Genomic DNA, 25,427 nt, shown 5'->3' on the forward strand with positions numbered 1-25,427 from the left:
GTGACTGGAGGTTAGTCCTGCTAACAGACAGTGACTGGAGGTTAGTCCTGCTAGTAGACAGTGGCTGGAGGTTAGTCCTGCTAGCAGACGGTGACTGGAGGTTAGTCCTGCTAGCAGACGGTGACTGGAGGTTAGTCCTGCTAGCAGACAGTGACTGGAGGTTAGTCCTGCTAGCAGACAGTGACTGGAGGTTAGTCCTGCTAGCAGACAGTGACTGGAGGTTAGTCCTGCTAGCAGACGGTGACTGGAGGTTAGTCCTGCTAACAGACAGTGACTGGAGGTTAGTCCTGCTAGCAGACAGTGACTGGAGGTTAGTCCTGCTAGCAGACGGTGACTGGAGGTTAGTCCTGCTAGCAGACGGTGACTGGAGGTTAGTCCTGCTAGCAGACGGTGGCTGAAGGTTAGTCCTGCTTGCAGACGGTGACTGGAGGTTAGTCCTGCTAGCAGATGGTGACTGGAGGTTAGTCCTGCTGGCAGATGATGGCTGGAGGGTAGTCCTGCAAGCAGCCAATGGCTCGAGGGTAGTCCTGCTAGCAGACAGTGATTGGAGGTTAGTCCTGCTTGCAGATAGTGAGTAGCGACTGGAGGTTAGTCCTGCTTGCAGACTGAGTGCAATGTTTAAGGACAGTGAGAATTGTGTTCCATACACTGCAAGTAGGATTATCTGTTTTGACTGATGTGTTTTGCTCGTAGCTTGTACTTGCTTGTAGTTAGGTCTATGACATGGTTATATTATAAATATGGTGCGAAACTTAGTTAAAATATTATCAGTATTTCCTTAAAGTCATCCAACCGTTCCTGCATAATTTAAGGGGGGAGGGGAGGGGGGCTGTAATGATTCATTGTTGAATGGCAGAATTGTACTCCAAGTTACTGGTTAGCCTCTCACCACTACCACCCCCAAAGCCCATGTCTGAGATTGCAACTGCTACTGTGTCTTAGTCAATGCGGCTAAATAGATGCGGACCTCGTAGGACTAGAGGTTATGTGAAGGGTTTCATTTTGTGTGCTTTGAGAACCAGTACAATGTATATATATATAATAATCCCAGAATATTTTACATAATATATCACACTCACACAGAGGAAAACAAACATAGATTTTGAAAAACACAATTTTAATTATTTTAATGTATTAAGTTGTAGTAGTAATATAGACTGTAACGAGGGTGACTTCTCAACTCCAGTGTTCTCCCCAGCTAAGATTGCAAAGATGGCAACTAATTTGCATAGTAAGTTGCATATAAATAACATTGTAAACTGCATAATGATCAGCACATAACATGCCTGTTTTCAACAGTAAAACATTCTCTGACATGTTGACATTTAAACTGCATATACTATGGACATTGGGATCAATCTCTCCATGTGAAAGTATTATATTATAAAGATTACTAAGAACACATCTGAAAGATGATAGATACCTGCCAAGCATGGTTGCCATGGTGGCAATGACAGCTATAGCACCATGCTCTATAGTGGGGAGAACACTGAACTCCATGCATATGTGTCGCAGAGTACTGGGTTGCCATGCATGACTATTTTACAGTTGAGATGAAATTAAAAGTTTTCATCAATTTTATATTGGTCTTTTATCACTACATGCATGTAGTGGGATTGTATTGGTTACCTAATGTACTTTGACAGAATCCCATAGTGCGCGAGTTGGAGTGTGGAGTACTTGGGGTACATATGATTGCATTAGTAATACGCCTTTCCAAAATTTGCCTTGGTGGCGCTCTACTTCCTGTCTGTGTGTACCTTGGGGTATGCATGGTATAGGTTTAATTGGTTAAGCACAGAGCACTGTAGTCTCGCTGCCAGACTCGTGACTATCGTCCCTAATCTGTTTGTGTATGCCGAGCGGCGCAGCCGCGAGAAGAGAGGGGACTAGACCCTCTAATAGTCACGAGTCTGGCAGCGAGACTAAGAGCACTGCTGATTTCCTTGATGTCTGAACAATACGAAAAAACATCCCTGATTTACACTTCTACAGAATACCAAGAGATGGTTGCACTATCAGGTGATGATGCACCCAATTTGAACGAGGGCGCTGTGTTCTCAATTTCCTGTTTGCAGTTTGAATGGCCTATTGCAGTGTTCTCTGTGCTTGTAATTTGACATGTACATGTGTAAATGAGTGAAAGTACAGCAAAATAATACCACAAGCATGAGGGCAAACACCCTGGCATACTGGCACTTTCACTTTCGCATTACAGGATTCTGTTATTGCTATATATCTCTATTTGAACAGTAAAATAATACTGTACAATCACACACTTTCATGTACAGGGATCTATCATGCACTTATTTGCATAAATGTATGCAAGAATGCAGTGCAAATACCACTAGTGAACATACAGGTGCAAGTAATCTCTGGTATGCACATAATAACATTTTATTACGTGTAGCTGTTCAGGCAAACTAATGGTATTTGTACTGCAGTATGATATGACACACATTTTGCATACCTGTATGCAAATTAGTGTGAGCGGTCCATGATATACACAAAGTCACACAAAACCAGTTATTATTTTTACCTGCTTTGAGTTTTGGATACACATACATTACATTGTATGTAAGAACAGAATCCCATGACGCAAGGTATGCAAGATAGTCTGGGTACTCTACGATTTGCATTCATGGTTGTTGTTGTTGTTGTGTTTTCATTGCATAGTCACTACCTCTGCTTATTAAAGTATGGACACAGTGAAACATTGCAGGCATTCAAGTTAATACCCCATAACACACTGCCCCAAATCTGTAGGAACATCACAAAGTCCTTAATATTATGGGCCTGTTTTGTGTTTTTGTAAGTATGTAAAACAGACATATGTCTTCAAAGTATTTATGCGACCTTACCAAAGTTAAGTTATTTGGTGTGGAAGTCTATGAAAGATTTACCAGATTTTCCGTCCGTGTTATCAGTCAGAAATAACAACTACACTGTACTAAATATTTTAATGAACCTGTATATATAAACTTCTATCATCTACTACAAATGGAAAGAAACAAAAAGGAAATTGGTTATCAAGTTACCTTGTTTGACTACATTCTGTGTTATAAATTACATCATTCAATATAATCAAGTTTGTAGAATCTCCTCAATATTTTTTCTTAGACTGTTAGAGTATGCCATGTCACTCGCCTTTCATTGGCCATGCTCCTTTTTGAGAGTCTAAAATGAAAATCACACTTCATTTTGTCTTAGTCACTCGCCCCAAAATGGTCTGTACTTGGTCTATAATCAGAAAACACAGGGCTCCCAGTCTCTGAAAGGGATTGGTTGATGTGTGAGGGCGCTGTATCAAGATTTGCCTTTCAGCTGGTCCATGCATCATCACATGACCTATCAGTTCTTGTGAGACTGCAGGTAACTAGGAATTGCCATCTTGGATCCGCCATATTGAATTATATGTTCCCACAATCCTTTACGGTATTCGTGGGTGGTTTGTTGTCTCAGCCAATGAGAGTGCTAGATGCGATTAATTAGTTATATGTTTACAAATGCAATATTTGCAGGGACCAACAAAGATGTACCAAGTGATAGACTGTTTAGTTCGTGGTTCTTATATATAATTGAAAAAATCTGGGATTTCACCATCATATTTTCAAAGAAATCACCAAACTTTACTATCCCTTATAATTTGAAAGTATTCAAATTCAGTATCCATTTTAAACTCTCCAATGGGTTCATTCTAATATAATTTTGACATCGTTTTCAAAAATGTGCTTAGAGATTCTTGATTATTTCTTGATTATAACCAAGATTGGTTATGAATTTTCTTGGGACTTTTCTTGAACAAAGTAACATAAAGTTGACGTTTTCATTGCTGAGATGCATACTACATTTATCGAATATATTTTGTTAACACACTAATAATGTATGTTAATCACATGATCATTTGCATAGTTGTAAGATTGCTAGATACTAACAATCTGATTCAAATCTGATGAGGCCAATATAGTTAAATTTCTACCTTTATCACTTTTTCCTTTGATTATTATCTTTTGTTTTCAATTTTGTTGTTCGAGGAGTGGAAAGAAGGTGATCACTCCTCGAACAAAATCGAAAATAAACAACCATAAATGAAGGAAAGAGGTTAAAAAAGAAACTGAGCAATATTCAACACATCAAATTTCAATCATTATTGTAAACTATAAGATACTAATACAGCACGGGTAACTCTACACTAGCCAGGTTATGGGAGCCTTGCCTATGAAGTCACAGCACTTTCCTTTGATCTTTAAGAAGTGTCTCTTGAATTCTAAACCGTCACCCTGGAAAAAAGAAAGTAAATAAACTTAATTGAATGAGTCCATCACCTTATTGTACCTAAGGTTTGTCACTCCGAGTTGTCATTGCTGTGTTCAAAATATTACTCAAAATGTTGAAAATTACCATTAGTTTGCCCAATTTTTCTTTGATATTACTGGCGCTGGTATAATTAATATGTTACTCTCCAATATTTGTCTTCATTCAGCCAGAAAATACTTCTTGTGACCTAAGGGTTGTCACTAATCGTCTATCGACTTGTAGTGACAAAGCCCCCCCCCCTCCCCCCTACATCACTTGTATTTTCCTTGGCAGAATGAAGTCAACTATTGGTGAATAACATCTACATGTAAGTGTTCTTTCATTTTTTATTTTATTTTATCTTTTATCTGCAAAACAACATCAATTTCCATTGTTAACTTTTGTATTTATTTGTGTTAATAAAGTAACCATTACTATTATCGCTGTTGTCATTGCTGCTTTTCTTGTGGTTATGCATGTTACCATGGTTACTTACCTTGGAAAGTCTGAAATCTACCATAACTTTGTCATCCATATCTATCAAGTTGGCTTTAAATATTAATTGATTATTACGCCGATCTGTGGTTGTCACGGTAATCTGAAATCAAATGAAAATTAAAAAATGAATTTACTGATTTATAAGTGAACACTTCTTTAAGCGGCACCTGGAACATTTTTTAACAATTGTTTAGTTGGATGTACTACTTACTCCTAGTAGTAGTATGTTTATTAGAGTGACATGTAGTCACATAACATAATACTAACAATACAAGACAAAACAAGGAATTACCCAGCCCAACGGACTTACAAGTCACTACAGTCAGTGTACAATATATACAGGTAACACTGTTGAAAGAAAAAAGGAGACTACATCCAAAAACTTGCGCAAATTAACATAATACCTTAGGTTTGTACATACAATATATCACGCCTTCTGTCTCATCATAATATCATACACCCTGAACAGTACTGAAGAACCTGTGGGTACTACATTTGTATATTGGTGTGGCTGTACATATAGTCTAGTATGATTAATTAAATTAAAATACAGTAAACTGATTTTGGGGTCCACACCTTAAAACCAGCACCCTCAGTGTACATGTAATCAAAATTTCAAAGTCTTACTCTACTACTTCTGAATAAAATCAACCTCTAATTAACATATCAAGTGTCTAATTATTGTATTTTAACAACTATTAGTTAATGTATTGTTGAATATCTGATCAAAAACAACAAATACTCCAGATACAGTATTCTGGTGATAAATAAATGATAAACAATTTTAACATATTAATAACTGTGACAATTTCTTGTACACTTTCAGTTTTCTTTTGTGTGAATAGTTGACAACTGTTCAATTAATATTAATCAACCTGGCGTTAGCTAAAAGGTAGTCTAGTTCCAATATGACCGTGTTACGATTTACACTACGTTATCTTCAAATATTGTAATGTGTAAAGATAACGTACTTGTAAATCGTAACATGGTCATATTGGAACAGGATTGTGGCTATATAAGAAGTAACTTACTTGTCTTGGGGGACTTTTCTTCCAACTGTATCCCAAATTATCAAATACTTTAGTGACAGACTTGAATGATTTCTCTGTACTCAAATTTGTAAAGAAACGTGTCATACGTTTTACAAGTCTCTGCATAGGAGTCTGAAGGAAATAAAGGAACATTGACTGTCAGTGATCATGAGATGAGCATGTGTTCTGCATGTGATAAGCATGAGTTCTGCATATGACGAACATCCATTTTGCATGTGATGAGTTTGTGTCCTGCATGTGAGGAATGTGCTTCTGCCTATGATAAGCATGTGTCGTGCATATGACTAACAAAAATTAAGCTGCAGTTAGACCACATGAAGGACGTTTGTACATCCTTACCTATAGTCAAGAGACTAAAATATGGTGGATTACATCAGTGCAAGCATTGTAATCAGCTAAAGGTTTACATGTTGCCCACATGTACAGTGATCATATGTGTATCATGTGACCTTCCAGGTGTACACTGCAATCGGCTGACGTGCCCATGTATAAAGTAATCATGTGTGTATCATGTGACTCACCTGTGACCCTCCAGGCGTGCACTGTAATTGGCTACTAACTAACATGTTGTCCATGTGTACAGGTTGGGAGAAGCTGACAGCATGTACCAAGTCATCAATGGATGACGTACTTTCTCCTGACAACTGATTACCAGTTGTACTGTATGTTGGCTGAGAACTAGAAATACGTCCCATTGGTCCATCCTCTCTGTAAGAGTATCCAAACACAGATTTTTGCAAATTAAGCATATTCATAAACATGTTAAGAGTCCATAAACAGAACAAATTCAATATTGACACAGAGTGTTTTAACAGACTATGTTTGGGTTAATTTATCAGAATTTTTACATATTTACAGAAATTTTACATATTGTTTATTGTAACCACTTAAAGTATAAACCATACTTAATAACTGATGACTAGGTGAAAAGTTATCAACAACCAATCAAACCTTGTCTGTTAAATGATGATGTAGGTCAAATGTCTTTTATACAACCAATCAAAACTTTCTTAACAAATGATGATCTGGTGAAAGCTTATCCACAACCAATCAAGCCTTACCTGTTAAATGATGATGTAGGTGAAAGGTCATTGCCGGAGCAGATTCTCTTGACTGGTTTTCCATCAGGAGAGTCATGGCACCCACCAGATGGTATTCTAGTAAGACCTGGAAATTGTGGGATAAAATTTTAAGTCATCTAATTTTGAAAAATGTCGTAATTACTTGGCTAACTTTGAGTCTGAGGGACAAGTATTGAACATATATCACAGCATTGGTCTAAAAGGTAAAACATATTATGTAGAACTTAGTAGAGGTTATCCTCTTTCTACCTGGGAGGTCATTTCTTTTTACACAGAAAAATACAAGTTTTGATTAACTTACTTACTCCTTTCAAAAAAAATATTGTCAAGACCATTACACTTCCTCTTGCACTATATAGTCATGAATTCCCAGTCCCATAGAAAGGACCATTCTATAATGAGTAACACTGAAGTAAAGCACTTTCTCTATGTGCTACACTCATTTATAGCATTCATATCAAGTGTAAAAGTATACTATTTCAACTGGTTTATTTACAAGGCTAGCACGCGGTCTTTCTAATGTTGTCAATTAGCAAATTTTTACACTTGATATGGATGCTATAAATGATTGTGGTACAAACAGAAAACGTTTTCCTTTGACGTTATGGGTTGTATTTTGAAATGGACCAGTAAGTGATTCCTTAGCTGGACTGTGTGGACTTACTTTTAGTTTTATGGAATGTTCTGTTATACCACTTATCTCTGCGTATTTGTGTTATGGTATATCTCTTGGCTGGGTTCTCTTGTAGCATTTTCTGTAGTAGTGCTGTAATAGAAACACAGTAAAAATTATTTGCATTTCAAGGTGTCTTCTTGTTACTATCTGAAGAAGCTCTAGACTTGTCTTGGTGTTACTATCTCAAGAAGCTCTCTACACTATAGACTTGTCTTGGTGTTGCTATCTCAAGAAGCTCTCTACACTATAGACTTGTCTTGGTATTACTATCTCAAGAAGCTCTCTACACTATAGACTTGTCTTGGTATTACTATCTCAAGAAGCTCTCTACACTATAGACTTGTCTTGGTGTTACTATCTCAAGAAGCTCTCTACACTATAGACTTGTCTTGGTGTTACTATCTCAAGAAGCTCTCTACACTATAGACTTGTCTTGGTATTACTATCTCAAGAAGCTCTCTACATTATAGACTTGTCTTGGTGTTACTATCTAAAGAAACTCCCTTCACCAAGCCAAAGCTTTTACTCTCGGAAACACAGAAATATGTTCTGAGTTTGAAATGATCACCAACAAGAGCTGATCTAGCAAGAACAAGTCTCTGAGCTAATTGCAACGCAACAATTGCAAATGCAGGTGTTATAAAATGAAGAGAATGTAAGTAACAAGTATAAACTCAATACAGGTTTACATTAATTAACAAATTTCAACTCATTTTGTCTTGTTTGGAAAGCCTTTTTGTATATACATGCATATACAAATACACACATTTGCTAAAAGAAAAGTTTACTGACAGTTGTTTTGGTTCGCTTGGTTGAGAAAAAGATGATTCTCTCAGTAAAAACTTTTCTCTGAAGGTTTGAAAAACAGAGCAGTACAAAAGGAATGGGTTTCATTTTTTGTCCTCAACCAGGTCTTGAAATTAATGGCATTCCCATATCCAAACTCTTCTAATGGACTGCCATAATATGCAGCTGATAGCCCACTTATTCTAACACTAAATATGGGACTATTTGTCATCATCCTTGGGCTACAAATTTGGGAAAGTTAGCCCATAGACATGTTGCTGGTTCCAAGATGCATTGCGCATCTCTCCATACAACGCCATGTATTGAGTATGCGCTGAGGGGTTTGCATGTACTACTCAGGGGGATGGTTGTCACCTGACCATACCCTGGATTCACCCGTAAAATCCCTCTCTATCATTGATGGCGTTTAGTCTTTACCATATAAATCACTCATAATCAAAGAGGTCAACGTGTCTTTCTATCATTTCCTAATAAAAACGTTACTTCAAACGTAATAAAGACAAAACAAGACTAACTGTAACATCATAAAAGCTGCCCTCTCGCGCAATGCATCTTGGAACCAGAAAATCGACTATTGAGACTACTGACAGGAAAGGTCAATTTTGAGCCCAGCCAACATTGTTGTTACAGACTTTACCAAATCTATCAAATGAATTAATGTCTTGATGACACACAGCAAGTCATTGTACGAATACACTTTTCATGGCAAGTTCTAGATTACTTTGATACATTACCTAGTTGAAATGTATCAATTTTACTCCAGGGTGTGAGATTGATTTTCTTATCCAGCCAATCACAGTACTCCTGACAATCATAGGTGGGTTGATCCCATGGCAGTTCTGTCAACAAAACAGATGTGATGATTGGCTATGAGCTGATACCTTGGCAGCACAATATAACAAATGTAATGATTGGCTATGAGCTGACACCTTGGCAGCACAATATAACAAATGTAATGATTGGCTATGAGCTGATACCTTGGCAGCACAATATAACAAATGTAATGATTGGCTATGAGCTGACACCTTGGCAGCACAATATAACAAATGTAATGATTGGCTATGAGCTGATACCTTGGCAGCACTATACAACAGATATGATGATTGGCTATAAGTTAATACATGGCAATACACAACGATAATCTACATGTCTACAAACCTCCTGATAACATAGCCACCAATATGATACCACATGACCACAGATCTGATGGCTCTGCATGGTATTCTTTCCTCTTCAGTACTTCCGGTGCTACATATGGTGGTGTGCCACAGCAACGGGATAACAATCTCTCTTTTCCTTGGTGACGGAATACGGTGGCTAAACCAAAGTCAGTAATCTTCAGATTATCTGCGATGTACAATATATGTATATAGGATAAATTGGTATTGTAGGTCAAGTTATAGTTATGGATGTTGACCAGCAAGTTTCAACTAAAAGTCCAGTCAGACTTATTTTCTGCCTTCAGTACCCTTGTATTGATTACTGCTATCAACTTAAAGGAAAAGTCCAGTCAGACTTATTTCTACCTTTAGTACACTTGTATTGATTACTGCTATCAACTTAAAGGAAAAGTCCAGTCAGACTTATTTCTACCTTTAGTACACTTGTATTGATTACTGCTATCAACTTAAAGGAAAAGTCCAGTCAGACTTATTTCTGCCTTTAGTATACACTTGTATTGATTTCTGCTATCAACTTACATATGATTTTGGGTGATAAAATATTATCTTGGTACCTTACTCAATAGGGAACTTGCAATCTAGACTGAGCATGCTCAGATGCAACGGACTATGAAATTATCTGTGGTTATCGTAATACCTAATCTGGAGCTACTGATAAAAAACCTATAGTCAGGGTAAACTATGAATTGACCATTCGTGGTTGCAAACAATGTAACGGGAGTGTTTACAATACCAATTTATTAGTATTTATTATCACATTTCCCATGATGCAACATTCAACATGGCGGGTTTGCAAGTTCCCTATTTTGAAATCTTGTACAGAAGTCCTACTGCACTTCACATCATGTGTTCAGCTATTTCTGGAATTTCAACACGATTTCAAAGTTGAATAAGTTACTGAGGTGTTATTTTATCACCCCAAATCACATCAAAGTTGATAGCAGTAATCAATACAAGAGTACTCACTATACTTCCCGAATTTCATTAAATTTAGCTAACAACATCAACTTACCTGACTTATATTACTAAACTTAGTTAGCTAACTTACTTATAACTCAGCTAATAATAAACTTACTTACCTAACTCAGCTACAGTACACTTACCTAACTCATCTAACTGTACACTTACCTAATTCATCTAACAGTACACTTACCTAACTCATCTAACAGTACACTTACCTAACTCATCTAAGAGTACACTTACCTAACTAATCTAACAGTACACTTTCCTAACTCATCTAACAGTACACTTACCTAACTCATTTAACCGTACACTTACCTAACTCATCTAACAGTACACTTACCTAACTCATCTAACAGTACACTTACCTAACTAATCTAACAGTACACTTACCTAACTCATCTAACAGTACACTTTTCTAACTCATCTAACAGTACACTTACCTAACTCATCTAACTGTACACTTACCTAACTCATCTAACAGTACACTTACCTAACTCATCTAACAGTACACTTACCTAACTCATCTAACCGTACACTTACCTAACTCATCTAACAGTACACTTACCTAACTCATCTAACAGTACACTTACCTAACTCATTTAACCGTACACTTACCTAACTCATCTAACAGTACACTTACCTAACTCATCTAACAGTACACTTACCTAACTCATCTAACCTTACACTTACCTAACTCATCTAACCGTACACTTTCCTAACTCATCTAACTGTACACTTACCTAACTCATCTAACAGTACACTTACCTAACTCATCTAACAGTACACTTACCTAACTCATTTAACAGTACACTTACCTAACTCATCTACAGTACACTTACCTAACTCATTTAACTGCACACTTACCTAACTCATCTAGGAGTAGATTTTCTGGTTTGAGATCTCTGTGTGTTACACCTTTACAATGTAAGTAGTCCACACCATCTATCAGTTGAGTAAAGAATTTATGAGCCAACGTCTCTGCCATTCCTACGTCTGGTTCTGAAATATCAAACACATTTTTTTTAAGACATTAGGTTCAAATAGACTGACCATAATATGACAGAACCTCGTCATTACGTGTGAACGTCAGTGTGGCATATTTACTGGAGGTGTTTAGTACTTGTGTTGTTCTCCCTAGTGCAAATGTATTAAGATGTTATTCCCCAATATTTTTCTTCATTCAGCCAAGGAAAATATGAGTGACCTAAGGGGTCTTTGTTACTACTCATCTTCAACTTGTACTGACCCCTTAGGTCACGAGTATTTTTCCAGTTATATGAAGACAAATATTGGAAAATAACATAATTATACGAGCGTCAGTAATATCTGAGAAAAATCGGGGAAAATAATGGCAATTTTGAGAGTTTTGACATCATATTTCAAACACAGCACGGAGTAGAACCAGTGATGTAGACACAAATTGTTATGACATAGATGTATGTTATCATGATGTAGAACGACCAGAGTATACATTCCATATTTTTTGTTAAACTTGAGTCATGCATGGTATATTGTGTAAATATATAGAGTGATCAAGTCCCAACATTAGAACTCCTGCGTCGTTGGGTTACGTGCACATGTATGCTTGTATAACATAATTATGTTTATCAGAAATAGCGATTTGAAAAATGCAAACACATAATGATGTGATTTCAGATACATAGGAATGATCATACACTCATTTACATACAGGTATGCAATAAATGTGATTGCTTATCCTAACAGCATCTCTGCACATATCTTACAGTATAATATGGCAAGTAATTATCACTGGTACATTTTTCCCATGGTCTTATCATAGATACATGTTTCTGAGAAGTGATTCAACATTGTGAGAATGAAGGTTCATGGACTCTTAGTTCGTATAGTTACCATAATATCAATGAAAATTTTAGTCACAACGAAGTCAAAATTTTCCTTGGAAGCAAATACCAAAATTTCATCAATGTCGTCTCATCAGTGTCATCAGAGGTGTACAATAAATGATTTCAAGCAAATGTAACATTAACATTTCCATGGTAACCTTGCTAAGTTATCACTTTTTATATGTGTGTACTCAGGGGTGAACAAATCCACTGGTCCTGGGTCTGGGACTAACGATTTTTTGGGGCGGACCACACAAATTTTACCTTTTCTGGTCCGCTGGACCAGTACATTACTGTTAATAACTATGTTAAAAAGTCGTCTGAATAAACAGATTCATAGGTAAGATTTAATGTTTCACATTAGCAGGACCTGGGACCACTATTTTTTAAGACACTGGTCCGGGGACCACCAGTTCACAAAATGATTTTTTCACCCCTGGTGTACTACAATGGGATATTGTCAAGTGTCTTAGAAGAGACATGACATGAACTTGAGAGAAATAGTTTTGATCTTGATGTTGGCTTCCCGATATTAATTGATTCAGACTATCCATTGATTCTTAGGGGTACCATTACTGAGTTCAGGGTTGTAAGAATCAAAAGTTACAATCCACTACCAGTCTACCCCTTGACAGTTAGGGGAAAACACAGTTCATTACCAGTGGCATTATTCCAGGAATAAGAACCATAATTCCTTACCTATCCTATCAAAGAGTTCCCCACCACTGGCATATTCCAGGAATATATATTGTCTATTTCCTTCCTTCCTTGATCCATAGAACTGGATAATAGATTTGTCTGATGTCAGCATACGATGAATACAAACCTAGAAAGTTTTTTTTTTAATCACATAATTAAGAGAAAGTTATTACTGAGTCATGCAAGGAAATATAATAAGTGTGTATAGATCTATGTACATGTACATGGCCCATATTCAAACATAGGTTGTATACTATAGCTCAAGGGAACAAAAAAAGTATACATCTCTATATCTGTCTAGATATTTGTAGCATCATGGGACCCCAAGATGTGTTTACATCGTACAAATGTATGTGAATTGCATCATGGGAACCTAATGTGTGTTTACATTGTATGTGAATTGGTACACTGGAAGATAATGTAATGTCCCTCTGCCCTTTTACAGGCCTCCTCTTTCCCATTGTATTACTCTATAGACAGCAATTTCACAGGATAATAGGTTCCACACTGAACTGGTGATTAGAAGGTCATACAGAGGTTGTGAAAGGAGCTGACTGATGTGTGAGGGCGCTCCATCACGGTGTACCCTATAAACTACTGTACTTGTACTGGATAACTGCTGCACTGTAAAGACTTTATAAGTGATTCAAAACTTACCTCTTTCCTAATATTGTCATAATTTTGAGCTACTTTAGATAAATCTACAATCTTGACTGCCACTGCTTCTTGAGTTGTTTGGTTAACTGCTAGTTTCACTCTAAAGATCAAATCAAAAACATATATAATATGTTACTGTACATAAAGTCTAAAAAAATTGTTTGGTTGCGGTTACCTGACCCCACCTAGTTTTTCATGCCAACATTAAACTTTTTTTTTCAAGAAAAAAATAATAAAATTGAGAAATTTGTGAAGTCTCGCAGGAAATAGTGGATGCGGAAACTGGCATCAACTTAAAAAGACAATATAAAACTCTTCTTCCAATCTGTAATGGCTGTACGTCTGATGAGAAGAAACCAATAACAGAGAGACCATATGGAAAACAATGGAAAACATAAATACCTGAACTAGACACTCACATATGAAAAAAATATATATTTAAAAAAATAAAAAATAAAAAATAAAATAACAAATATACCTACCCCACCTATTCTAAAATTTAGCATAATTAGTTAGGCCTGATTGGATGTATATTTGTTACTTTAGATAGGATGCATGTACGTATGTGTACATGTATGCAAAGTAAAAATTTGTAAAATTACAAAACAGACTAGCTTCCCAATGGCTTTAGATTTGAGATGCATGTGCATTGACTAAAATGCAGGGGAAAACATGTATTTTGAATGATAACAAATCATTTGTAAACAAAATTATTGTTACATCTGATTATGGTATGTTGGTAAGTAGTTAGATGTATTCACTATTGTGGTATCATTTAGATGTAAAATGGATAAATATATGAATGGGGGTCAAACCCTAATGTGTAGAATGTGTAGCCCCCCCCCCCCCCCCAACACACACACACACTCAAATGTCCCCGCACTCCTGATTGACTTGATTCTGTTATCACTAGACCCCCCCCCCCCATGGGAGTGACAAGTCAGTACTATAGTCACATACATGTACACTATTATTTAACATAAGACCCACCCCATGTAGTATCACACACAGTGACATCACTGCACTACCACCACCATAGATGCAGTACTGTAGCAGCTTCGCTATATCACTCTCACTATGCTACACACACACCCCCCCCCCCCCCGCCCCCGAGAAAAAAAATACAACGAAAAATGGTGAGTCCCAACAACATAAAATATGAATAAAAAGCACTGTAAACAAAAACAAAGCTACAGTTATTGCAGCTACCACCACCATGTACCACCACTAGCACTCCCACCACCATCCTGAATTCCCACTGGTGATGCACGGTCATGCACCCATGGATGATATGCCCCAACCCGATGTGTTATAAAATAATATACATCTATATACTATTCTACATATTTTCACTAACCTCATTATGTAAAAAGATATCGTATTACTTATTTCTGTGGATTATTCTAACTTACTCTCCGTATGCACCTTCTCCAAGTGTCTGGACAAAGTCCCAGCCTTCAACAAATGCTGTTACTTCACTCATCGCCAAAGCCGCCGTCAGACTAACCACAATTTGGGTCACACGTTGCGTAATCGAGGCGTGAGTTTCCAAATTTATATGCCGTGGTTTCCTAAAGTCATTGACGCTACAATTTGTTTACAAAATCCCTCGATGAATGAAAACGACGAGGAGTTCTGTTGACACGTTACAACTTCCGGTGACTTGCACTGTTGCAGTTGACCTCTCACGTTTTCCTCGATTCAAGTTCATCAACTCGTCATTTTCAGTCCTCCAAAACAACTTTCTGTACAAATTCCACTGCCGATATATTCTCTGATTGATGTAGAACCCGGTTACCACACTTGAATGCTGAGAAATGTGAATGCAAACGGCTAGCTATACACTTTACGTGAAAGACTGATTTCTGTTTTTCAAACCTTCGCGCAACATGGTCGTGACGTCATTTTGGAGGGAATCCCTGAACACGTGATCACTGATGCCAAAGGTTACATCGAGCTGAATAGTCTAGTCATGGCGTCTGGTAAGTTTCCAACCTGCTGCAATTTTTCTTGGATCTGCATCGCAATCGCTCTTCAGGTTGCACAAAACACTAACGCTGCCATTGATACTTTTTGAATCGTCAACATTGATGGTGCATATGCAAATATATACTTTGTAGTAGGTATATCTACCAATATTCAGCACGTATTTCCGGGTTACGATTGACCCTTAGTTGAACTTCAATTTTATGGAGGTTTAAAAAAGACCTTGCTCTCTGACTTAACTACTTATTAAAACGCAGAGAAGAGTCGAAGAGAATAAGAGAACATATAACATTTTTTAAAATTTATATTGATTGATTAATTTATTTATTTATTTATTTTTTTATTTTTTTATTTTTTTGTTTTTTATTTATTTTTTTATGGGGGGGGGTGTAATGTATAAAACAAACTTTACTCTGCTTTCCTAAATAATTATTGACCATAGTCCTAAAGTTAATTGCTAGTGAGAATGTCATATTGTACTTTAAAAAATGGAATCCAAATTTTAGTGTACTTTTCAGATTTCTGGAAAAGATTTCACTGCAAAAGTTTGATTGTATGACCAATAACAAACATTGTAAATATTTCAAGAATCTTTTGCAATTAATTGAGTTACAAACAAGGAGTTGACTATACTTGTTCATATTGTCTTACAAGTAGGAAAATATTATAACATTGTTTTATCAATTAAACATCCATAATCTAATTCTCATTGATATGGCCACTTTAAATCACCAACAAATAACCAGAGCCTCATGGCACAACAATTTCACGGTTTACAGTATTTTGTTGTTGTTGTTGTTGTTGTTGTTGTTGTTGTTGTTGTCAGTGTCAGCACCTGTTTGTCAAGTTTGGTCAAGAACTTAAACTTAAAAACTTACCGGGCAGATTTGTCTGAAATTTGGTTGGGCATTGTCTCATTTGTTCAATCTAATCCAATCTGATTAAAATCCGATGTAGATATCGGCTAATCGTTCAATGCTATTTTACCTTCGTTATTTTGCCTGAATTGACCTTCATGGTTAATGTTTACGTCAGAGGCAATCAGGATGAAAACGTAAACATGTACCACGAAGGTCAATCAGGCAAAATAACGAAGGTAAAATAGCAATGAACGATTAGCCGACATCTACATCAGATTTTAATGAGATTGAATCTAACCCATCATTAATATATGTGCAAATAACTAACATTCTCATTTTTGGACACAACTTACACTATATGTAGCAGGGAGATGGGCCTGAAAGTTGATAGGGCTCACATATTTCAAACAACGGTGTCTTAATGCAGAGGTAGTAATTAATAGACTGGGTATGCAGTTGTTGTTCAACGCCATTTTTTCTCTACTCCAGCTTTCAGAATTGCACTGATCCAGCTTGCTGTGTCAGCCAATAAGGCTGAGAATCTGAGCAGAGCATCCAAATTAATAGCAGAGGCAGCTAAAGGAGGAGCTAAGATTGTATCTCTGCCAGTAAGTATCAAGTACACTGAACTACACAGCACATACACATACAATGTAAGCAATACCAGTGATGCACAGACAGACAGACAGACAGACACACACGCACGCACGCACGCAAATACATACATACATACATACATACATACATACAGATACACAGACAGACAGACAGACAGATCTCGACACACAAACAAACAAACAAACAAACAAACAAATATAAAAAAAAAACATTAAAAAAAAATTTGCATCAATACCAAAAATCAATTAATGAATCACAGATTTCATAATGTATACATGATTGTTTATAAAGTAGAGTTGAATTCTACCCATAAACAAGGACTGGATAAATAATGCTTCGGTAAACAGAAAAGTACAATGCATTTGATGTGCAGCAAAAAATTCACTCAAGCCACTGAAGTTTGTGAAATGAGGATGTTTCAATATATTTCTGACTTTAGTTACAATTTGATTAGTTAATAAATTGTCCATGTTATTTACAACATCATAACCATTGATTATCTGCAAGTATCATTTCCCTCTACAGGAATGTTTTAACTGTCCTTACGGTACCAAATACTTCCCAGAGTATGCAGAAAAGATCCCAGGGCAGTCAACTGATGTCTTGTCCAAGGCAGCCAAAGACAACAATGTTTTCCTTGTTGGAGGTAAGGACCAATCAGAATTCAGGTAGTTGTTTATTAGGCTTGGCCAACCTCAGAGTTATAGATATTGATTGGCTACTTCTGGAGATATGAACCAATAAAAAATGTTGTTACTTAATTAGACTTAATAAACTTTAGAGCTATTTTATGATGACTACCTATGGAGGTATGAACCAATACAAAATCATGTACTTTATTAATCTTGATCAACTTTAGAGAGGTAGCTCATGATAGGGTACCTCTGGATGTGTGAACCAATCAAAAATCTAGTTGATGTAATCATGGTTTTCACTCAGAAGTGATATCTTTGTATAGCTTTTTATTGTGTTTTTATTAAAGAGCTATTATTCTGTACCAAACACATGAAGTATTCAATTTCCATCTTTTTCATGTCTGATGATCAGCAACACTTCCTTATTCCAGGATCAATTCCAGAGGAGGACAGTGGAAAACTGTTTAACACATGTACTGTTTACAACCCAGAGGGAAGCATGGTTGCCAAGTTTAGAAAGGTAAGAATAGAATAGATTGTACATAACTTATTTCTCAGTACCTGTAATAGCATTTTATCTCATGCTAGAGGGTCAAAATAGAACAAGAAGGTTGACTTATTCTCAGTACCTGTCATAGCATTTTACCTCACGCTAGAGGGTCAAAATAGAACAAGAAGGTTGACTTATTCTCAGTACCTGTAATAGCATTTTACCTCATGCTAGAGGGTCAAAATAGAACAAGAAGGTTGACTTATTCTCAGTACCTGTAATAGCATTTTACCTCATACTAGAGGGTCAAAATAGAACAAGAAGGTTGACTTATTCTCAGTACCTGTAATAGCATTTTACCTCATGCTAGAGGGTCAAAATAGAACAAGAAGGTCGACTTATTCTCAGTACCTGTAATAGCATTTTACCTCATACTAGAGGGTCAAAATAGAACAAGAAGGTTGACTTATTCTCAGTACCTGTAATAGCATTTTACCTCATGCTAGAGGGTCAAAATAGAACAACAAGATCGACTTATTTTCACACACACCTATAGTAATGCATGTGAAGCACGTAAAGTGGAAGTTATAAATACAGTGGCACCAAAGCTTGCAAATATTTCCTTTTACATTTGTAGCTAAAATATTTGATGTGTAAAAGATACATTGGTATTCAATGCAAGCCACATATAACATGCTACATATGACAGTTAAAGATGCTTCAAATGCTCATATTCATTAAAATGGGAATTTATGTTTACTAAACTCTTGATTACAAACATATATTGACAACTGGTTGTTGTTGTGTGTTTTGTGTGCGTTTGTCGTGTCACTTAGATACATCTATTTGATATTGACGTTCCTGGGAAGATTACCTTCAAAGAATCCGAATGTTTATCACCTGGTAACTCATTGGCTGTGATAGATACAGGTATGAAATTACCATAATGTTTATCACCTGGTAACTCATTGGCTGTGATAGATACAGGTATGAAATTACCATAATGTGAATCACTGGTAACTCATTGGCTGTGATAGATACAGGTATGAAATTACCATAATGTGAATCACTGGTAACTCATTGGCTGTGATAGGTATAGGTATGAAATTACCATAATGTGAATCACTGGTAACTCATTGGCTGTGATAGATACAGGTATGAAATTACCATAATGTGAATCACTGGTAACTCATTGGCTGTGATAGATACAGGTATGAAATTACCATAATGTGAATCACTGGTAACTCATTGGCTGTGACAGGTATAGGTAAGAAATTACCATAATGCACTTGTCACCTGGTAACTGATTGGCTGTGATAGTTACAAGTAAGGAATTACCCACATAATCTGGATATTATCACCTGTGAACTGATTTGCTGTGATAGCAAAATGTATGAAATTACCATAATGTGCCTATCACCAGGTAACTAATAGGCTGTGACAGATATGAAATTAGCATAACCTGATTTTATCACCTGTAATCTCATTTTCAGTGATAGTTAAAATTTATGTATGAAATTAGCAAACACTCTGCATTTGTCACCTGGTAACTCATTGGCTGTGATAGATAGGGGTATAAAAATTACCACAATATGTGCTTTATGACAAGTGTGGTTACTTATTATCTGTATGATTGTCTTAATATTGTATTTTATTTTAGTACTGTGTGTGTTTTTTTTATTGTCTGTTGTGTCTTTCTTATTTTATTGTCAGTTTTATTCCCGATTTGTTTCTTTTATGAGCTATTTTTGGCACATGGCAAATAAAATTATTATTATTATTATTATAGATTAGTTACAATTACTGTAATATGTCACATTATCATAATATTAGCTCTATTTCTATTTCTCTCCTAGACAAAAAAGTAAATCAAATTTACACCTTCATGTACCAAATGTCTCTTTTCTTCATTATCATAGGATTTTGTAAATTTGGTGTTTCCATTTGTTACGACATAAGATTTGCAGAGCTTGCCCAGATTTACAACAAGAGAGGTAAGATTAATACAAACAGTTTTGAACAATAAATATTTGTTGCTGAGGCCTAAAATACATCATGTGGTTCCGATTATGCTCAATTTCATAAAAGGTGTGGTAGGTGGATTTTTTTTTCTTATGTGAGTGTTTAGTTCAGGTAGTTTTGTTTTCCGTTGTTTTCCATATGGTCTCTGTGTTATTGGTTTCTTCCCATCAGATGTACTAGACAGCCATTACAGATTGAAGAACAGTTTTATATTTGTCTTTTTAAGTTGATGTCAGTTTCCGTGTCCATTATTTCTCGCCAGACTTCACAATTTTCATGATTTTATTAAATTTGTTCTTTTATATGTAAAAAAAAGTTAAGGTTTGACAGTGAAAAACTAGATGGGTACGGGTAAGCGGAACCAAACAATTTATTTTAGGCCTATAAGTGGGAGAAATTTAACCTAGTTCCCATCCACTTTACCAAAGTTTCCAAACAACTTTATGGCAGAATTTCCTTGTCTAGGAAGCTATTGAAGCATTACCAGGTTTCCCCGGTTTCTGTTAACAAAATTCCCCAAAAACTAATACACATTGTGTAGAAGGAATGATGGTTGGTTATATGCCCCTGGGGAGATAATGCAACAAGCAAAAATTGATGGCACCCAGAAAGTTGATATGTATGCACAGGTAAACTCACCATAAGAAGCAAAAATAGTTCAGCTTAAATTTGAGGTTCTTGGCTATCAAAGTATTGATAGTTTGAACTGTTACATGCCATTGTATGTACAGTAAATTGTTCCCTAGGAAGTTTTTTTGAGACATTTAGGATTATGAATTTTTATGCATGGTAGGTAGGTCAGGATTTGTTGTTGTTGTTGTTGTTGTTGTTGTTGTTGTTGTTGACAAATTGCTTCAACGCTAAGACAATATACTTGTTGTTCACAATACTTCTGTGGTGGTTTGATGAGGTGTAAAAGAAGTGAATGGAGACAATTATATATGAAGTACACGAACACAATATGCAGACTGTACTGACATGAGATACTTTGCCAACAAAAATAACATGGAAATGGAAGTAATATAAGTTCTTATCACTTTTATATTTTTTGAATGTTAACAAATGTCTAGGGTAGCTTAAACTTGGGTCGATCGGGTTATCAGAAACACACAGTTTCTTTTATTTGGTCTTTAGTAATGTAAAGATCTTGGTTGGTAATACAGTTGTCTATCTGCTAACTCTGATTTTCACTCTGTTTTTTTTTCTCTCCAGGATGTCAACTCTTACTCTATCCTGGTGCATTTAACATGACAACAGGACCAGCCCACTGGGAACTACTACAAAGAGCCAGGTAATGTAATTGAAAGTGACAAAAGCTGAATTTCTAAGCTTTTTTTACTTGAGTGAAATACCATCAAACTTCCAATGTAATAATAATGTGTGTCATTTTAATTTCAGAGCACTGGATAACCAGATGTATGTAGGAACCATATCACCAGTTAGTGATGTAATAATAATATGTCATTTTAATTTCAGAGCACTGGATAACCAGATGTATGTAGGAACCATATCACCAGCTAGCAATGTAATAACAATGTATTCTTTTAATTTCAGAGCACTAGATAACCAGATGTATGTAGGAACCATATCACCAGCTAGCAATGTACTAACCATGTGTCATTTTAATTTCAGAGCACTGGATAACCAGATGTATGTAGGAACCATATCACCAGCTAGCAATGTAATAACAATGTGTCATTTTAATTTCAGAGCACTGGATAACCAGATGTATGTAGGAACCATAACACCAGCTAGCAATGTACTAACCATGTGTCATTTTAATTTCAGAGCACTGGATAACCAGATGTATGTAGAAACCATATCACCAGCTACCAATGTAATAACAATGTATTCTTTTAATTTCAGGGCACTAGATAACCAGATGTATGTAGGAACCATATCACCAGCTAGCAATGTAATAACAATGTGTCATTTTAATTTCAGAGCACTGGATAACCAGATGTATGTAGGAACCATATCACCAGCTACCAATGTAATAACAATGTGTCATTTTAATTTCAGAGCACTAGATAACCAGATGTATGTAGGAACCATATCACCAGCTAGCAATGTAATAACAATGTGTCATTTTAATTTCAGAGCACTGGATAACCAGATGTATGTAGGAACCATAACACCAGCTAGCAATGTACTAACCATGTGTCATTTTAATTTCAGAGCACTGGATAACCAGATGTATGTAGAAACCATATCACCAGCTAGCAATGTAATAACAATGTGTCATTTTAATTTCAGAGCACTAGATAACCAGATGTATGTAGGAACCATATCACCAGCTACCAATGTAATAACAATGTGTCATTTTAATTTCAGAGCACTGGATAACCAGATGTATGTAGAAACCATATCACCAGCTAGCAATGTAATAACAATGTATTCTTTTAATTTCAGGGCACTAGATAACCAGATGTATGTAGAAACCATATCACCAGCTAGCAATGTAATAACAATGTATTCTTTTAATTTCAGAGCACTGGATAACCAGATGTATGTAGGAACCATATCACCAGCTACCAATGTAATAACAATGTGTCATTTTAATTTCAGAGCACTGGATAACCAGATGTATGTAGGAACCATATCACCAGCTAGCAATGTACTAACCATGTGTCATTTTAATTTCAGAGCACTGGATAACCAGATGTATGTAGGAACCATATCACCAGCTAGCAATGTAATAACAATGTATTCTTTTAATTTCAGAGCACTGGATAACCAGATGTATGTAGGAACCATATCACCAGCTAGCAATGTAATAACAATGTGTCATTTTAATTTCAGAGCACTGGATAACCAGATGTATGTAGGAACCATATCACCAGCTAGCAATGTACTAACAATGTATTCTTTTAATTTCAGAGCACTGGATAACCAGATGTATGTAGGAACTGTATCACCAGCTAGCAATGTACTAACAATGTATTCTTTTAATTTCAGAGCACTGGATAACCAGATGTATGTAGGAACTGTATCACCAGCTAGCAATGTACTAACCATGTGTCATTTTAATTTCAGAGCACTAGATAACCAGATGTATGTAGGAACCGTATCACCAGCTAGAGATGAAACAGCTTCCTACGTTGCCTGGGGTCACAGTACAGTAGTTAGTCCATGGTAAGTCAGATCATAACACTCTGTCGCCAAAAGGACAAAATAAAATAAAGATATCACGCCAATCACAAGTAAAACAAGTAATGAAACTATTGATGTTTCTATGTACATGTAGGAGGAAGTGAGAGATGCATGTACAGACTGGACGTGATGTGGTGATAATAAACTTATATTTAAAGGGTTTATTTACAAATCATTTCCTGTAGGTACAATAAACATTGTACAGATTTAGTTTTTTTGTAAATTGTTGATTAACCAAACACAGTCTTGGTCTATGTTATTTCACATAAACAGAAAACCATAGTAAAGTTGTTTCATCAATCAAACATCAACATAAATACCTATAATGCAATTTTTTACAATTTCTGAATTATTTTATTTTGTCTTTTAAATCTATATTCACTGTAATTCATTTCTATAACTGGCATTATACCATGCACTAGCCAAGTTCAACTAAACAAATGGAATATATACTCTGGTCATTCTATGTCATGACAATGTGCGTCTATGTCATTGGTTCTGCTGTGTTCAAAATATGAGTCAAAATGCTCAAAATTGCCATTACTTTCCCCATTTTTTTTTTATAGTACTGGTGATGGTATAATAATATTATTCCTCAGTATTGTTCTTCATTCAGCCAGAAAATATTTGTGACTTAAGGGTTGTCACTACTCATCTAGCGACTCATAGTGACAAGGGACCCCTTAGGTCACTCGTATTTTACTTGGCTGAACGAAGCAAAAATATTGGGGAATAATAACTAAACGTTGTGTTTTGTCTAACACAGGGGTGAAGTGATAGCTACAACAGAACATGAAGAAAACATAGTGTATGCAGAGATTGATGTCAAATACATGGAGGAAGTCAGACAACAGATTCCTATACATGATCAGAAACGACATGATATGTACAAAATTGAAGAATTATCCTCTCAGAAATAATTAACATTATATTGATTGTATATCCGTAGAATATCTCAGTGCCTTTATAGGTTGGGAACTTGGGATCAAAATGATATATGATGTAATACAAAAGTGTTTGCAAACCCTTAGATTTGGTAGTGGGCTTGGTGACAGGACCGTTAGGCTGTCAAAATCACACACACACTCATCGCATACATACATACATACTGGTACATACATACATACATACATACATACATATACATATACATACATACATATACATACATACACACACATACATACATATACATACATACATACATACATACACACACATACATACATACATACATACATACATACATACATACACAAATACATACATACATACATACATACATACATACATACATACATACATACATACATATAATAATAATAATAATAAACATTTATATAGCGCCATATATCCACGACAGTGCTCATAGGCGCTTCACATTTGAAATAAATCAAAAGCTACTGCAATTACAAGTATGGCTGTAAAAAAAAATGGCAACGTTATAATGATTTAAAATGATTTAAAGAGTACATTTAAATCGACTAAATCTAAATAAATGATTGGTAAGAGTAATTCAGTTTAGATTGCACACTGTAAATCTGGGTGAAAAGGTGAGTTTTCAACTTGCGTTTGAAAGTGTCAATTTCTGTGCATTGTCTGATGTGACATGGGAGATTGTTCCAAAGCTTCCAAACATACATACATACATACATGCATACATACATACATACACACACACACATACACATACATACATACATACATACATACACACACACATACATACATACATACATACATACATACATACATACATACATACGTAACATTTAATTTTCCAATAGTTTCAGAAAATGAATAGATTATCTGTCAGACACTCGTATCATGAAGGTTTCATTTGGATAAGGATTAAAATTTGGGTGAAAAGATAGTTATCTGAGAGAG

At 35.8% G+C, this 25,427-nt stretch overlaps 2 protein-coding genes across 2 annotated transcripts; one reads left to right on the forward strand and one right to left on the reverse strand.

The window, feature by feature from the left end:
- Positions 1-4,178: 4,178 nt before the first annotated feature.
- LOC144440310 (serine/threonine-protein kinase Chk1-like) lies at positions 4,179-15,259 on the reverse strand. The gene is made up of 12 exons (XM_078129669.1): positions 15,189-15,259; positions 13,777-13,876; positions 13,120-13,246; positions 11,420-11,554; positions 9,570-9,758; positions 9,146-9,250; positions 7,593-7,694; positions 6,908-7,013; positions 6,368-6,554; positions 5,826-5,957; positions 4,793-4,894; positions 4,179-4,280 (listed from the first exon to the last, which is right to left on the reverse strand). Exons 1-12 carry the CDS (start codon positions 15,257-15,259, stop codon positions 4,188-4,190), a joined length of 1,449 nt encoding a protein of 482 aa, XP_077985795.1. The 3' UTR covers positions 4,179-4,187.
- Positions 15,260-15,733: 474 nt separating this feature from the next.
- LOC144440162 (omega-amidase NIT2-like) lies at positions 15,734-24,578 on the forward strand. Its single transcript, XM_078129442.1, has 9 exons — positions 15,734-15,758; positions 17,112-17,230; positions 17,766-17,886; positions 18,307-18,395; positions 19,202-19,295; positions 20,285-20,359; positions 21,600-21,678; positions 23,424-23,522; positions 24,307-24,578. The coding sequence occupies exons 1-9, from the start codon at positions 15,749-15,751 to the stop codon at positions 24,458-24,460; spliced, it is 840 nt and encodes a 279-aa protein (XP_077985568.1). The 5' UTR covers positions 15,734-15,748; the 3' UTR covers positions 24,461-24,578.
- The last annotated feature ends 849 nt before the right edge of the window (positions 24,579-25,427 follow it).

The sequence above is a fragment of the Glandiceps talaboti genome, chromosome 9 (assembly GCF_964340395.1).
Source record: "Glandiceps talaboti chromosome 9, keGlaTala1.1, whole genome shotgun sequence".
Taxonomy (NCBI): domain Eukaryota; kingdom Metazoa; phylum Hemichordata; class Enteropneusta; family Spengelidae; genus Glandiceps; species Glandiceps talaboti.

Bases quoted from the DNA above. Each gene is read 5' to 3' on its own strand.
- LOC144440162 (XM_078129442.1), top strand. The intron at 20,360-21,599 runs GTAAGATTAATA...TTTTCTCTCCAG, and splicing joins CCAGATTTACAACAAGAGAG to GATGTCAACTCTTACTCTAT. The intron at 23,523-24,306 runs GTAAGTCAGATC...TGTCTAACACAG, and splicing joins AGTACAGTAGTTAGTCCATG to GGGTGAAGTGATAGCTACAA.
- LOC144440310 (XM_078129669.1), bottom strand. From the start codon at position 15,259: ATGAGTGAAGTAACAGCATTTGTTGAAGGCTGGGACTTTGTCCAGACA. The intron at 5,958-6,367 runs GTGAGTCACATG...TATTTCCTTCAG, and splicing joins GCACGCCTGGAGGGTCACAG to ACTCCTATGCAGAGACTTGT. The intron at 4,281-4,792 runs GTAAGTAACCAT...TCTTTTTTCCAG, and splicing joins TAGATTTCAGACTTTCCAAG to GGTGACGGTTTAGAATTCAA.